Here is a 16469-nt window from a genome sequence, read left to right on the forward strand (position 1 = left end):
AAGCTTTCAATTTAAACGTTAGTTCTAGAAATTTGGAACTGTACCATCAGGGTCTTTTGCCGTTAATAACAACGACTACACTACAAATGGCTAAAGAGCAGTTATGTGTGGAAGAAGTAGAACAGTACAACAGCTCAATTAGGGAAAAGAGTTTTAGTGCACTTTGCTCAATTTTAGCCAACATGCTACATTGCCCTTTTTGCATACAAAGTGGACTCAAGGATTTCCATTGTAAGAAAGAAATGACTAGGCAAGCAAAACACTGTGTCAAGCTGCCCTTTTCTTCCTTGTAGACTTGGACATTTTAAGACAAAAGCTTTGCAAGACATTACACAATTCTTTGCTTTTATTATTAAATGAGAAAGTCTGACATGTTACATTGTCACGTTGCTAGTCAGAAATGCTTCAGTGATGAAGAAAGTCAATGCTGGGTCAACCCAAGTCCTCATTCTACAACATTCGTTTACAAAGGAATTATAAGTAATGTTCAACACACCCAACACAATACTCCTTGCTTTCTTCAGAGAAAAGTTCCATCATTCTTCCTGTAGTGGGTATGTTACTACATAAATTAGAAATTTTTTTTGAACAACACATCCCCAAATTTTCATGAGATCAGAACAGGCTTCTACAGATGTTACACAAGTCTTCACACATCATCATCATCTGATGTATCACTGCTGCTCGTCTCAGAATCCTCATTCTCCAGAGCAGGTTTGAAAGTGCTGTTTTTCCAGGGGCTAAATTTAAAATCATAGATGAGGCCATTTTTCAAAATGCCATTTTTCCGAAGGCCATTTTTTTGTAACTGAAATGAGAAAACAAGATGTATTTAGAAAAAGAAAAAGCTAAATGCAACAATCTGTTGAATTTCAACATTCTCTACATCTTCATCTCTGGGCTACGTTGGATCCACAGCACTACCTTTTCATATACACAGACAAAGGAAAACTCTTCTGAGAGCCTTGACTTCTGGGCCAGCCACCTGTATCCCAGCGCCTCCAATTGCGCTAATGAGAGCTTTCCCTCTTCTCACCCACTTCCCCAGACATCTTGCCCCAGTGACCCCTCCTCCCTCATGGTCTCTCCTGCGATGCAGTCCCTTTTTCCACAGTGCTGCAAACGTCTGTGCTAAGAAGGGTAGGGTGTGCAATAGGGAAGGGGCCCAGAGAGGAGAAGCAGCAGGGAGGAATGGGTATCCCAATCTGTCTACCTGATGCAGCTGGAAAGCCAAAGACACTGGAGAGAAAGGAAACAAATTCTACAACAAGAAAGTAATGACTGCATTTCCACCTATAGTGCAGAAGTGGGCAATAAGCCAAGCATTTAAGAGTTTAATATTCCAAATGCTCTAATTAACACATGTGTGACTAGCATTATGGAAGTGCCAAGTGTTCAGATTTAACACTGCACAAGATTCTGTCTTCCAGCTCCTCCTCACTGACTCCATCAGGTATATACAACACTCCTAATTAAAAAAAAAAAAAAAATTCAAAAAAAAAAATCAAGTCTAGCTGGCCTTTTCAGACTTTATTACTAGTGAATTAAATGTGCCTCAATTTCCAATAGAGAAAATTCAAATTTTGGAGAACCAAAGAAACTGCATAAAAACCTTGAAAGAAAATTCCCTTTCCTCAGGCTAAGCTGAGGAGCTGGAAAGCCCATGCAATTCTACTACTAGCAATGATGAAACTACTCGGAAGCACTCTCTTACCCTTTCCTTGATATTTTGAGAATAGGCCTTACGTACAATAAGCACTGGTCCCCATCTTTTTAAAGAACTACTCTTCCAAAAGCACAATACTGAAATGGTACTGAAACAGCAACATCCCTAACCATCAAAATTACTGCAGATCGTCCACAAAGGTAGGCATTTAGGGTAGCAAACTGCAAGTTCATAATGGAACATTAACTTAGTGTTACCTGTTCACTAATGATTCGGAACTCCCTCATCTCATCCTCTGTTAGTGGAGCACAGGTTTCATCATTTTCACTGTCTTCCTGCCAGCCCATCTCCTTTAACAACCTTCAAATTAAAAAGGACGTTAAGGAATTTGCTACACACACTCAGACATTTCAAGCTCTGCCTACATATATGTCTAAAGATCTGTAACAAATGGATTAATCAGTCCATAATTTTTTTTAAACTCTTACATAAAAGTAGGTTAGAAGATATATAAAGCATTGAGTTGAGAAGTTCTCAGGTCCTTCACAGATGACCCTGTTTTATCACTACATGTGGTAAAAACTGTACCTTCATTTTAAGGCAAGAAATATGTGTCAGGTGGAAAAGTAAGAAAGTATTTCCTTTGCATAACTGCTCTGGTGGAGCAGTGTACCCCCTTGAAAATGGTATGAAGAGACAAAGACTCACACTGAGCGAATCTGTAGATTTTCCTGGATAACAGAGTAGCCATGAGGAATACTGCTGGTGTCCCTCCAGTTCAGGATGCAATGGCCTCATATGTATTTCAGCACAGACAGACTACAACTAGGAGTGAGTTTTGGGATGACAGGAGGAAAAGAAACAAGAGACAGACTCCTCTCGTGACTAAGCTTGAGATATCCAAAGATGCAATAATCAACATGTTTTAGGTAGTGCCAAAAGTGGGACAGCAGTATCTGAGCAAGAAGAAAGTGGTTTTACATGTGAAGATGCTGTGAAAACAGGGGTTATCTGAGGGTGAAGACACCATGACATTTAACAATGAAGATAGTAAGCTCTGTTGCTGCAGAGTTTTTGCCAAAAGGTTTAGCACCTTCTTCAGGCAACACCTATTGACCTTAAATGTTAAAGGAGGTTAAAGCTATTTCACAAAAAATGCAGAGTCTTTCTCTGTATACTTCTAAAGTGTATGCCAGAACTGACACAAGAAACTGACACTTGGGGCTGAAGAACAGCGAATATATGAAAACACGGAAACAAGACGAACTCACAGTTGATGTCATGTGCCAGGTACTTCATTTAGCCAGATGTCAGCAAAAAATGCCCTTCAACATAACCCTCCCCACAAAGAACTCTAGGTCCCAATACAATGGAATGTGCATTGGGCAAACTTGCAGGTGACCAAGAACAACAAGGACTGTTGTTAAAACCACAATAAAAGCCTGGAATTGTAGAAGGAGAAGGGGAGAACAGCACTACTCTGTTTAAAAAAAAAAGTTGACAGGACAGTAACAGAAAAGGAAATTACATCCTCTGTAGTATTTGGACTAAATTGGACAATGTGACAGACAGGAACACTTAAATCCTCAGGAAGCCGCAGAAATAATATGCATGTCATCCAAAATTCTCTTTTAAGAGAATACATGCATTTGTATAGGCATACAGGAAAAGACTCGCAATGCCAAATGCAGACCAATGATAGTTATATTTTTGGCAACAGTAATTTGAGTTAGAAAGTTTTACTGCAAGCAAGCTAAGATGTTAACAGTATTATGTACAATAAAGTGAATAGTCACAGAGCTCCTGTTAATGTAAATAAAACTTAGGGCAATAGCGAATTAACTTTTAAGCAACATTGTCTAAAGTTAGCAGGACTGCTGCCCCTTTAAAACGACACTGGGCTTCTAGAATGGTTACAAGTGTGAACTACATAAAAAAAATTAAACTTCAGATTAGCAAACTTGACACCAACATGATGGCTGCATGTTGGAAACTCCCCCAGCAGAAAGGAAGCCCAACATATATTTCGTACAAGACGTGCCAATACCTTACTAGGCACAAGTATCCTGTGAGTTAAGCTGGTCACTTCAAGTCCAATTTACTACAAAAAAAAAAAAAAAAACGCTTACCATAACATCTATCTACATGCATGCAGAGGTCACAGCCAAAGGGCTGGTACAGTATGGAGACACAGCCTCTCTGGGATACCACAAAGGAAAGACACTTGCCCAGAAACCCTATGAAGGCCAAAGTCATTTGAATTGAAAAATGGGAGTTAGATTTGACTCCTATCTTCTAGTCAAAAAATCAGCAGCAGCAGCTTCTAGTGGCCAAAGATTTCTGTCTCCATAGCCAATGGTGGAACAAAGGAATTGGGCAGGGTGCGTTTCACTTGCCATACTCATGAGGGACAAGAGGTCATGAAAGTTTCCTCTGCAGGTACTACAAAAGGGAAAGTTCTCTAGTCCAATGTGTATGTATAATCTAACACTAAAGGAAAAAAAAAGAAAAAAAAAATCTATCTAATCTATCACTGCAATTCTGTAGTTGCCAGAAACAGTAAGAATCTGACAGAGCTCATGACAAGCTCATCTCCAGCCTGAGTTGTGATTTCCCAGCAGCAACACTCTCATCTCTACCCGTTGCTACTGCAGTTACTTTTATGACATACTAGAATTGTTTCCTTTTTTGAAGTTACTTTCTCCCTTTCCGGTGCATGGTCTTGTGATATCATTGACAGTGTCAACTAGTCAGCTACAGAAATAATTAATTACTTTTAACAATGAGGAAAAATTCACCAGAGTTTTACATATGATGCAGCATTTAAAGTATTATTAACACAAATAGCAATTACATGCATTGTTCCTCCTAGACAAAAATCAGAGGAATGAAGTCACTATGCAGTTTGCTTTATTTCTTTATCAGGAAATACATGAAATTTCTAGTAAAGCAAGTTTAAGTCAGAACACAAGTCTAGTAAAAACAAAGTATAATTCCATGTTAAATTAGTACATGTCTAGAAGTTAAACTTTGACAGTACTCATTAAACATTTTACATGTTCTCAGTTTTCCGATTCTGACTTTGAACTAGTAAGAATTTATGACATGCTCACTTACCATGAAGGAATACTCTTTATATTATATAAAGTACATACCTATGCTCTGCCTCAAGTGAGCTTGAAAGAACATCTGCCTGAGGGAAAGCTGAAGTTCGAATGATCTGTTGAGATGTAATCGAAGCATTGCCATTCTCCTGCGGAATTTCATTTTCAAAATTTCGGTTTATATCTCTCTCATGATGAGGGCTGTTGCTGTTATGCAAGTTAAAGGACTCATCATCCTGTTAAAAATAATTATATAATACAAAGTTTAAAAGTAAATTCCATTCACAAGTAAATGTCTGCAAGTGCTGCAATTCAGTGATTCCATTCAATTAAAAATAAGTTTAAATGGAGACACTCTATACCACTTAGGGGGTAATTCTGTTCATACTTCTAAAGTTTGCAACACCCGGCTACTACAGAAATCTTAAGTCATGCCACTGATCAAGTAACGTAGAAAGCAACTTCCATGCTCTGCCTCAAACTTTTTTCTACAAAGTTTCAGACATATCTTAAAATTCAAACTTATTTAAGCTGCCTCTCATACTTACAGAAATAACAGGTTATCTATTGAACTTACAATGTTCCTAATCAAGTATCAGAGCCATGTATGTGAGGAGAAGTTTGAAAGCATAAGAGTTCTCAAGTTCCCTTAGTGTAAGGGGCAGGTCACAGCAACCATACCTCAACCAGCAAATTAATCTCCCACAAGTTTAGAAAGATTGGGTACTGCTCTTTAAATTCAGACAACTTCCCCTACACACATGCACTCACCACAGCTTCTCAGGCTGTTGTTAACAGCAACTGCAACTTACTAGCCATGAACGAAGAACAAGGAAGAAAGTTTATTTAGAAAGCAGACTGTTCAGGTTCACTTAAATATTAAAACTTCTTTAAATCCTATAAACCAGAGATGTTTCTTTTGATTCTACGCTTTCAGCAACCTGTAATTCTTACTTAGTAATGAGCCAAATAGCCTCAGAAGACTTACCAACTGTAAAAACAAAGAGGAGAGTATGATCATTATCTAGTTAACACCCTTTTGACAACAAAATCCCTAAACGGGCATATAACAGCATTATCCATAGCAGGAGGCAATCACTCCATAAGCTAGTTCTGCACTTGTAAGAAACCATACTTCAGAGTCCAGGATTAAGACCATCATCATCATTTCCCTCCCACTCACAGTGTTGTCTACTTCCAGAGATTTTAGAATGCTCAGCAAGAATTTCTTAAAAACAATATCCCAATAAACATACATTCAGCTGTTAAATTACACACCTGAAGAATGCATCTCAGATTATCAAACAAAATTCATAAAAATACTAAACAATTTTAATATGTATAGGGCAAAATAGCTTCTTCCAAGCATGATTCAGCTGCTGATTATGATTTGCCTTGTTATTTCAGAGATGAAATCTGTTACTGCAGGCCTTAAAATTCAATCAACAGGATCATATTATAGAAGACTGTTGTGCAGCTATCTCCCCATCTACTAAGTTGCACACTATGTCTTCTACTGATGATCATTAATATGAATGTTGGAAGAAGCACAATATTTGTTACATGATTTGTTTAACATCTTTTCACACCTGTCAGTGAAACAGCAACAGCAGCAAAAATGAAGTATGCTCTTACCAATAACTACTCCAGGCTATGTGTTACATACACCCGTCCAAGGACATTACAGCCTCCACAAATAAACGCCTTTTTTTTCTTTTAAATACACTTCCTTCTGAAAATCAGCTGTGTACAGTGGGACAACCAAACGCATTTGACGTATGTATCAAAGATATCATGAATTCAGGAAGAGAAACACCCACCAAGTTCACGTATTATTTTCAGAACTCTGAAGCTTAAGATACTCTAATTAGAAATTAGAAAGGAACCAAGTTTTTCCATTAATTGTTTTGTAGGATAACTAACAGCCAAGACATGAAACACTGCCCTCCACAAGTCCATGGGGCCGGATGGGATCCACCCAAGGGTACTGAGGGAGCTGGGGGAAGTGCTCACCAAGTCACTTTCAATCCTTTGTCAGCAGTCCTCGCTAACTGGGAAGGTCCCAGTTGACAGGAGGTTAGCAAATGTGACACCCATGTAAAAGAATGGCCGGAAGGAGGATCCGGGGAACTATAGGCCAGTCAGCCTGACCTCAGTGCCAGGGAAGGTTATGGAGCAGATCATCTTGAGTGCCATCACACAGCACGTACAGGACAACCAGGTGATCAGGCCCAGTCAGCACGTGTTTAGGAAAGGCAGGTCCTGCTTGATCAACCTGATCTCCCTTCTATGACAAGGGGACCCACTTAGTGGATGAGGGAAAGGCTGTGGATGTGGTCTACCTGGACTTCAGTAAAGCCTTTGACACTGTCTCCCACGGCATTCTCCTGGAGAAACTGGCTGCTCATGGCTTAGACGGGCATAGTCTTTACTGGGTGAAAGACTGGCTGGATGGCTGGGCCCAAAGAGTTGTGGTGAATGGAGTTAAATCCAGTTGGCAGCCGGTCACAAGAGGTGTTCCTCAGGGCTCAGTTTTGGGACAAGTTCTGTTTAATATCTTCATCAATGATCTGGATGAGGGGATCAAGTGCTCCCTCAGTAAGTCTGCAGGCAACACGAAGTTGGGCGGGAGTGTTGACGTGCTTGAGGGTAGGAGAAGGCTCTACAGAGGGCTCTGGACAGGCTGGATCAATGGGCTGAGGCCAGCTGTATGAGGTTCACCTTGGGTCACAACAACCCCATGCAACGCTACAAGTTTGGGGAAGAGTGGCTGGAAAGCTGCCCAGTGGAAAAGGACTTGGAGGTGTTGGCTGACAGCCAGCTGAACATGAGCCAGCAGTGTGCCCAGGTGGCCAAGGCGGCCAATAGCATCCTGGCTTGTATCAGGAATAATGTGGTCAGCAGGACTAGAGGAGTGATCATCCCCCTGTACCCAGCACTGGTGAGGCCGCACCTCGAATACTGTGTTCAGTTTTGGGCCCCTCACTACAAGAAGGACATTGAGATGCTGGAGCGTGGCCAGAGAAGGGCAACGAAGCTGGTGAAGGGTCTGGAGAACAAGTCTTATGAGGAGCGGCTGAGGGAACTGGGCTTGTTTAGTCTGGAGAAACAGAGGCTCAGGGGAGACCTTATCGCACTCTACAACTACCTGAAAGGAGGTTGTAGCGAGGTGGGTGTTGGTCTCTTCTTCCAAGTAACAAGCGATAGGACGAGAGGAAATGGCCTCAAGTTGCACCAGGGGAGGTTTAGATTGGGTATTAGGAAAAATTTCTTCACCAAAAGGGTTATCGAGCATTGGACCAGGCTGCCCAAGGAAGTGGTTGAGTCACCATCCTCAAGTCATCATTTAAAACACGTGTAGTCATGGCACTTAAGGATACAGTTTAGTGGTGGACTTGGCAGTGCTAGGTTAACAGTTGGACTTGATGATCTTAAAGGTCTTTTCCAACCTAAACGATTCTATGATTAGGTTAGTGTACTAAGCTTAATTTATTCTTTTTATTGTTGCTGAAGACACAGATGTACCTGAGTTATTAACATGTATGAACGGATACTGCAGAAAGAAAAAGAGAAACTACTAAGAAGCACTGGAGGAAGAGTAGTACTTGGAACAACTTTTTTTACATTCATGAAAATGTAATTTCTCTCCTTCATTTAGAGATCCAAGACCATGACTTAACAGCTGTTCACAGCAAAATAATAGTTTATGGTCCGTCTGAAAACTACTACTGCTGGATCTACAATAGGTATGAACAAAACTACCTTCTCTTGCCCAGCCTGATTTTCGTCTTCATGTTCCTCTTCCACTCTATCTCGTTTCAATGCTTTCAAAAATTCACTCTTCTTATCAGTCCGCATTCTTGTCAATTTTGTTAAACGAGGCTGACCAACTTTGTCAACAGGGGATGAAGAATTTGACCGATTACTCTAATGTAGGGAGTCAGAAAAAGAAAGAATATTAGTAATTTATTCATTCAGAAAACTTTGAATGAAAGACAAAAAGGCTCCCTGGCACCCGTAGTTTCAGGTTTCACATCCACAGTCAAAAGCTGAGGGAAGATATTTGTATTTCAGTATAAATAGTTCTTACATGTAAATCCAGAGATGCAGGTTTATGGAGCACTGCTAACGAGCAGTGGACCTTCTGAAGTGTATTTTACCATTAACAGTTTTGAAGTTTAAACCTAACAGGTTACACTTCCTAATGCACCATTATTACTCCAAATCTTTGTATTACTACAAAGCAAATCATGCAGTACTTACAAGGCCAGTGATGTGCCTTCCATATTTCTCACACATTAACTTCCAAAAAAACTTATTTAATATAATTCTGCATAAGACTTACTGATCCCCTTACCTAACCGGATTAAACGTTCTATAGATTTGATAAAAACTACAGACATTGCTTTACCTCTTTCGCTGAATTTTGTGATACAGTAAATGCCTTGGCAGTTGATTTGAAAGGACTGAAATTGCCAACACTATATGCAGATTCATGAGGAAATGGATTCCCAAGTTTATTTTCTTTTGCTTGGCTTTTCCACTGCGTAGGCTAAACAAAAATTTAAACAGAAATTTAAGGAGTCATTAACTACAAAGGATTATTTTCAGGAATCTTCAGAAAAATCATTAAGCAAAAGCAAATCATAACTACAACCATAATTTAGCGCAAACACCTGTTTTCTTGTGGAAAAGAGACTGTTTATGAGCAATTCATCTGCTCATAAGTAGTGTTTACACTTTTAATATAAAGACTAAAATTTCAAAACAAGTAAGACCCTCATATTTGAGGTATTAAGAATCAAAGTATGAGTCTTCAACAATACAGAAAGTATTGTTTTTAATGTAGAATGTTAAAGAGTTAAGAACTACTCCATCATATGCTCTGAGGAGCACAGAAAAATTCCTTAAACATCAAGAGATGAACATGGAAAGTTGCATTTGGAAAGGGATCAGAATGACACTAATAAGGTTGCAACATCATCTCTATCAATAATTGGGGTAAGTTCTGAAGGTATTTTTATGCCGACTGTATCTCTCCATTAGGTATCCATTTTTCTGTTAAAATCATATACACAAAAGGCATTGCTATTTCGTAAGTTAAACACATCCTTTTCACTCTCACTTGGACAGCGCTTGCACTTCTCAAAAAAACTAAATGAGAAACAAAGAGAGATCCTATTACGGTATAGGTTAAAAAGAAAAATGAGAAAAAGTTGTTTCCATTCACTTTTGGGGTGTGTTGCACTTAGCAAGAGTTGAAAGCACAATACTCTACGAACAGTACTCTCAGGGATGAAATAAGCACATTCAGAACTACAGCATGATTTTTTTCAGCATGTTGTTCATGCCACCGGTATCCAAGACTCACCTTTGCAGGTGGAGTGACAGGTTTAGGGACTAATCCTTTATAAACACTTGTGCCAGTTCCATTCCTTACTGGCTGTGAATGAAGACTTCCTACTACTGGGAATCCAGATATCTGCAGTTCTTTTGTACTGCCCTTTTTAATGACCAGCATTCTCGGAGATCTAGATTTAGGATTCAAAGGGTACTCTGGAAAAAAAAGAAGTGTATATATATATGTGTGCAGGTGTATACAATCTTAAGTTTCTAGTTCGTAAGGTACTGGACAGGGATATGGTCCAGAGTAAACTGGCAAAAATCAGGAACTCAGACCAGTATTAGTTCCACAAAAAACACACTGTACAAACCTGGATAAACACAGGTTCTGTTCCATTTTCTACAACACCATTTGTAAAATATTCCACTTGGCAATGCAGGAATTTTACTTTCGGAAAGTAAAGATATTCTTCAAAGAAGCCAGCTACACAGTTCTTGTTTGCAAATCTAAAATCCAAATACTCTTAGTTGTTGATAGTTACCTAATCTTCAAAAGAAATTTTGGTTTTCATATTTCCATTTAAGGTTACTAAAAGAATAATTACTTATATATTTATTAACAGTTCAGTTTAGAGCCAAATGCTCCACACCAAGGCTCTATAAACATGAGACAAGAGATGTGCACTACTCCAGACCACGGCAATGACCAGTTTCTCGATTTCCATGCCTCAGATGGGCATAACAGAACATCTGAAATTTACAACATTTCCACATTCAAGAGAGCACTAATTAAGAGACATACAGCCAGGTGTCATACTAAATAACTACGCAGTTTTAAAGAACACCTATTAAAAACAGTTCTAAAATTTGAAAGAAGTGAAAAAAAAACTTTTTTTTCTGCACATGCATTCCAATGCTGCATTAACAGCCTTTTCCAAGATTATCTCCTCTCCCTGCAAGCATTTCTACACCACGGGCAGAGTCACTATATCCTACATTTAAAAAAACCTATCTTAAAAGCTTAAGTGACTTTAGCTTTGTTTAGCACGTAGATGTTACAAAACATTCATGATAACTGTATACTTAGCTACCATTAAACTTTATGAAAAGATTTTTCATAATACTTGCATGCTCCCGTTACATATACACAAGGTAACATGGAATCTAACAGAAGCATACATTTTTAACAAGCATTGGAATGGGATGGTAACATTCCTCCTGTTCTGAATATTGTTTCCTTTAAAAGGGAATAATAATAGCCTTAATTTCAGTTTTTCAATTACAAAACAAGGTTTGCAATCGCAGAGCTGTAATAAAGTAAGATACCAAGCTGTAAGCTGTAACAAGCCACTGCACTGTAGCTTACAGGTTGGACTAGATGATCATTAAAGGTCCCTTCCAAATCAAACCATTCTATGATTTTATGTAGCTAACAGGACTGTTCCTTCCTTTGTTTGTGAAGAGCGATACCCAAAAAGCCCAGAAAGCTTGCCCTCCTTCAGATCAAACTGAGCCACATCATGCAGCAGCCACAGCCAGAGTGCTGCAAAGGTTGTAACACACTCAAATTGCTAGGTAATTTTTCCCCAACTTGGTTAGGAAAGAATTTAGTTATTGTTGCTCTTTTATTGAAAGATAACTGTATTTCCCGACTTTCACGTGAAAGCTGCTAAACACACAAAACCGGAAAGCAGTCCAATTGTTTAGGCTCCTGCAAAAGTTCTTAGCAATTAGATATTTATATTGAGGGCCTAAATCTAGTGTTACCCAAGAGTGCCAAAACATACTGGGGAAGTGTAAGAGAAAGAATCGGCAATTAAAGTACCATTTAAAAGGAGCAACAAGTTTCAGATCTCATTATTAGCAACAGTTTAAGTAGTAGCTTTTATGTTTAATCGAAGTTATTTCTTCATCAAGAGAAAGGTTCTTATTTTGAGTAAGTTTATTACTTTAAAACCTGTGCAGTCTAAAGCTGCCGCCTTCTTAAGGGTGAACAATTGACTACATAAAGCCCACAAAATTGTAAAGTGGTAGCCAAATTTTATCAGGTATTGATGAGAAAACAATCCCAGAGTACAGTTCAGTTCAAGGCCATTCTCAGGACTGGATTTGTTACAAGTGATTTGTAAACACAACCAGCAGCTTAAGACATTTGCTTCCAGGAAGAGACCTTAAACCTCTGCAAGCTAACCTGCTCCTCGCAGACCTCCTAGGTTTCTCTCCAAACTCTTCCAACAGCTCTAATCAGTCAGAAGTATTCTTTCACGAAGTCTTCAGCTAGCAATCACATCACTCGCTTAGGTAACCCACCTTCATTGCATTTCCTCTTTAAAATAAAGGTGAAGATAAATTCTTGACATCTTTACAAAAAAGATGTATACTTGTTCTGGGAAACAATCCTAGTTGCGGCTGCATCTGCAGACCAACTGATTGACATTCAATCAGAAGTGTTACCTCTCTATCAAAAAGATACCTACATTGTAATAATATTGAAGTTTCCTCAATTTCAATCTATACCTTTATAATTTAAATCTACACCTTTATAATTCTAAAAAAAAAATCCTATGTTTCAAATAAAACAGCTTCAGATCTCCGCTACATTTTTACACTTAAAAACATCAAAAATACTCACCCCACACACCTGCAGCTAAAGATTTGTTCTGGTTTGGTTCCCTCTCATATTCAGGGTTCAAAGACGGCTGAAAGAAAGTTTTATCATTATTAAAAAAAAAAGTCTTGAATTCTGGGACCAATGAAATAAAGAATCACAATAATACCAGCAGTATGACCTCTGCTGTCAAAGATTTTTAAATGGAGACAGACTAGACACTTCCCCCTGCGACCCTAATAGGTCAATGCTCACTTGTTTCTCTTCTCCAACAAAATATCTCAGGCAGCAGTTAATACCATGACATGAACTGTCCAGAGAAAGCAAAAAACAGCAATGTATGGTTCTTCAAAGAGGAAGCTCACCCTTCCTCTTACATCCTACAATTCTAGGTTGAAGCACAGGATCCCAAAGGGCTATTGGCAGAAAGATCACTTTGTTAGTACTTCAGATTTCCAGTGAGGTAACTGTGGAATTTAATATATACACATACCACAGTAAACTGGAATCCAACTGTAGTTTCACTTAAGGACTTAAGTGACAATAATAAACACATAATGATAAAAACTGGATATAAAAGGAGAAACAAGTTAGTGGACAAATGACTAACACCCTCTTACCTATGGGAAGGGTGATCCCTTATATGATGATCTGAAACTGTTGAAATCTCATGAAGTAGCTTGTAATGGACAAAATGGCACTTGCAGAAACAATGAAACCTTGTTTATTATAATTACAATTAACTTACAAAATCCTCAGCCTCAAACTGTTTGGGTACTTCTTTGTCTTCCTTTTTCCCAGTTTCATTATCAGATACATTGTTTTCATGCAGTCCTTGGCCTTTTCCACAGTGGAAAGCGCTGGTACGAGCACGGGAACCTCCGCCATGGTATCCCCCACGATGGTTTATATTTTCTGTACCATTTCTGCCTTGTGAACGCCAACCATTCTTCTCTTTTCTCCCAAAATGCCCTTAGATTTTTGAATTTTAAAGAAATGTAATTACAAACAATTTTAAAAGAATATTCTACTTCTGCAAAATTGTTAGAGAAGTTAAGTCAGCAGCTCTATACTCTGGGATGTGATAGCATAGTAAACTTAAGTTCTCATTCACATAAGCAGCAGGGAAGAATCTTACAAAACAGTGCCAGAGAAAGAGGATAGTAGTCCAACATTAAGACAACCTTCTTTTCTGGCTGCTCATTTATGTGTTGTTGGCTAGAATACTAACTCGACACTCTTATTCTTCTTAAGAGAGAAATACAGCTGGAATCACACTGCTTTAACCAACCCTTAGACATCACATCCTCTCCCAGAAGATCTGTCTTTCCATTACCTCAATTTTACTACAGAATAAGAATTTAGCATAGGAGGGCTATTATCATCAGACTTTTTTCCTAGCTAAAGTGCTACAAAACAATGATGTAAACGTATTCAAAATGTTCCATGAAAGCTAAACTATACCTCCATTAGACCGTCCAATGTTAGGATCAAACCCATCTGAAGAGTTGTGTCTTCTGCGATTTGCTTCATAACGATTCTCCGCCCACGAAAAATTTTCGGAATGTTTCTCAAAGTTCAGTGATGACTGTAAAGGAGCACAAGTGGTAGACCTGAGATATCTGATTAATAACAAAACTGAATTATCAGATCTGTAACATGCACATTACTCATAGTATATACAATTCATTTTTAAAAGAACTTTGAATGACAGACAATGCAGCAGTCCTCAAGTATGCAAATGTTCAGAGTTATGTCACCATCTCCCATGCTAGCAAAGTGGAAGCTGTTATCTTCTGCTCCAGGACACTGAAACAGCACTGAGGACCATGCTTGTGACACAAGGTAAAAAACCCAAGCGTCTATTTTGTTTTGGCAGCAGAACAGAGCACAAGTGATGTGTTACAGCAGAGGAAAAATTTTAAAAGATAAGAAAGTTCAGGAAGTCACAGTTTGGGAGGCAGAAAAGAAGTCTGGGATCTTAATTTGGGTGGTCAGAAACTACACATGGGCATTCCATAGAATGCAAGGAGTTGCTTCCACCAGAGGCAGCTGTACCCAAAAAAGGCCCAATTTATTATGCTTGACATTATAACTTAAAAAGGCAAATGCAACTAATCATGAAATACAAATAAAACCTAGAGTCGAAAGTGTACAGATTCACAAATGTACTTCAAATCATTAGCTTATAAGTAGGCATTATAGGAATTTTAAATAAATCTTTAATACATCAGTAGGAAGTACTTTATAAACTAAAACCTTATATTGAGAATAGCACTCAGAAATCAAAACAAATCCTGTCTAGAACTCATACCTAAGGGGATTAAACCAAAAAAGATCATGTCTTAAGCAGCTGTCTTGCCTATTACTTCTGTCTGGCTTTACTCTTTTAACACTATAACATTTCTTTCACTGTTACATCTTAAAAATTCAAGAATAAATTTTCATTCTGCAGAAGTAGTGCTTAGCCTTACTGTTGTTCACACCACACATCTCCCAGCGAGCGACAGCAGAGGGCTGTGTTACGCACCCCTTCCTGCCACACAGCCAGCCTTTGATGCAGATGAAGCAAAGCCCCTTTCCTCCCAGCAGACTTCTGTGCACATATATGTCCACTGTATCGCACATGTACAAGAGATCCAACACGTCCCAGGGCCGTAAGAGCTACAAATGCACGAATGCACAGCTGTGTGGAAATCTACTGTGTCAGCAATCTAAGCTTAATGATTCCAAGGAGTATTAACTTTACTGCACCCAAAGTATCAACTCCGCTGCCTGAAGCTCACTCCCTCTCCAGACTGAGTAACATTCAGGAAAAAAAGTACAGCAGTAATGGTGCATGTCTGAAAACAAAACCCCCACGTTTATTTCAACAGTTATTATCCACTAATGTCTAATCAAGCTATATTAATATTTAAAGTACTCCACTGATCAAAGTAATTAGGGAGGGTGGGGGAAAGAAAATCACAGTAATGGGTTTAACTACTTTGGAAAACATGTTGAAGAAAATTATTTCCTTCTTCTCACCTCCCCCACCCCTGCAAGAGATAATCACACAAAAAAAATGATGCCCCAGTTCTACTGACAATGCCCCAGCAGAGCTCAAAGTGCTATTCAAACTTCACTGCTTAAAATTCAAACTCAAGTAAGCAACAGATATGTTTAAAATACAAAGCATGTATTTCCAAACCGTACAGAAGTCAAATGAAAAGAGATTGCCCTCTCAATTTGAGACCCGGGAAGTTAATTACTCCCTTGACAAACTTAGAGGGAGTTCATTTACATACGACAACCTTCTAATATTGCCTTTGGAGTTTAACTTTCATTTTTTGTATGAGCTTTGAAGAACAACCACATTTTCACAAAGTATAACTGATAGCATTTTATATATAGTGTTTGAGTTGCACATGATATAATAATCTAAAGTCTCTAAATTGCGTGCAAAGATCATGCAGTTTGCATTTTTCCCACATGATGGAGTTATCAGTCTATCAACCCTCTTGTGGCAGAGATGACAGTAAACTGTAATCAACAGGAAATCTACTGGCAATTTCTGGAAGTTGAGAAATTATCTGACTAGATTCAGCCAACCGACAAAGGAAGCAACACAGATTTTTGAAGTGTAAGAAGTCTTATTGCTTAACATGAAGAAAAAGTAAGCTTGCAAAGACTGAGTTTACTAGTCTGTCAGCAATCTCCCCATACACGTTTTACAGTAATCCTTTCTGAAAAGTTTCGTCCATATCCC

General features: G+C 38.6%; 1 protein-coding gene across 13 annotated transcripts in view; it reads right to left on the minus strand.

Moving 5' to 3' along the window:
- Positions 1-317: 317 nt before the first annotated feature.
- Positions 318-16469, minus strand: part of GPBP1 (GC-rich promoter binding protein 1) — a 35789-nt gene continuing 19637 nt past the window's right edge. For 6 of the 13 annotated variants that reach the window (XM_075138328.1, XM_075138333.1, XM_075138332.1 and 3 more), the window contains 9 exons: positions 14186-14343; positions 13470-13693; positions 12746-12812; positions 10142-10326; positions 9182-9322; positions 8533-8697; positions 4822-5006; positions 1924-2026; positions 318-808 (listed from right to left, as the gene is read on the minus strand). In XM_075138328.1, the coding sequence (XP_074994429.1) occupies positions 650-808; positions 1924-2026; positions 4822-5006; positions 8533-8697; positions 9182-9322; positions 10142-10326; positions 12746-12812; positions 13470-13693; positions 14186-14343 (1387 nt within the window). In that variant the 3' untranslated portion in view covers positions 318-649. Of the gene's footprint in view, positions 809-1923; positions 2027-2374; positions 3768-4821; positions 5007-8532; positions 8698-9181; positions 9323-10141; positions 10327-12304; positions 12405-12745; positions 12813-13341; positions 13694-14185; positions 14344-16469 lie in introns of those variants that run through there. The other 7 variants (XM_075138335.1, XM_075138336.1, XR_012671079.1 and 4 more) reach the window with 6 other exon arrangements.

This window comes from Calonectris borealis, chromosome Z (genome assembly GCF_964195595.1).
Source record: "Calonectris borealis chromosome Z, bCalBor7.hap1.2, whole genome shotgun sequence".
Classification (NCBI taxonomy): Eukaryota; Metazoa; Chordata; class Aves; order Procellariiformes; family Procellariidae; genus Calonectris; species Calonectris borealis.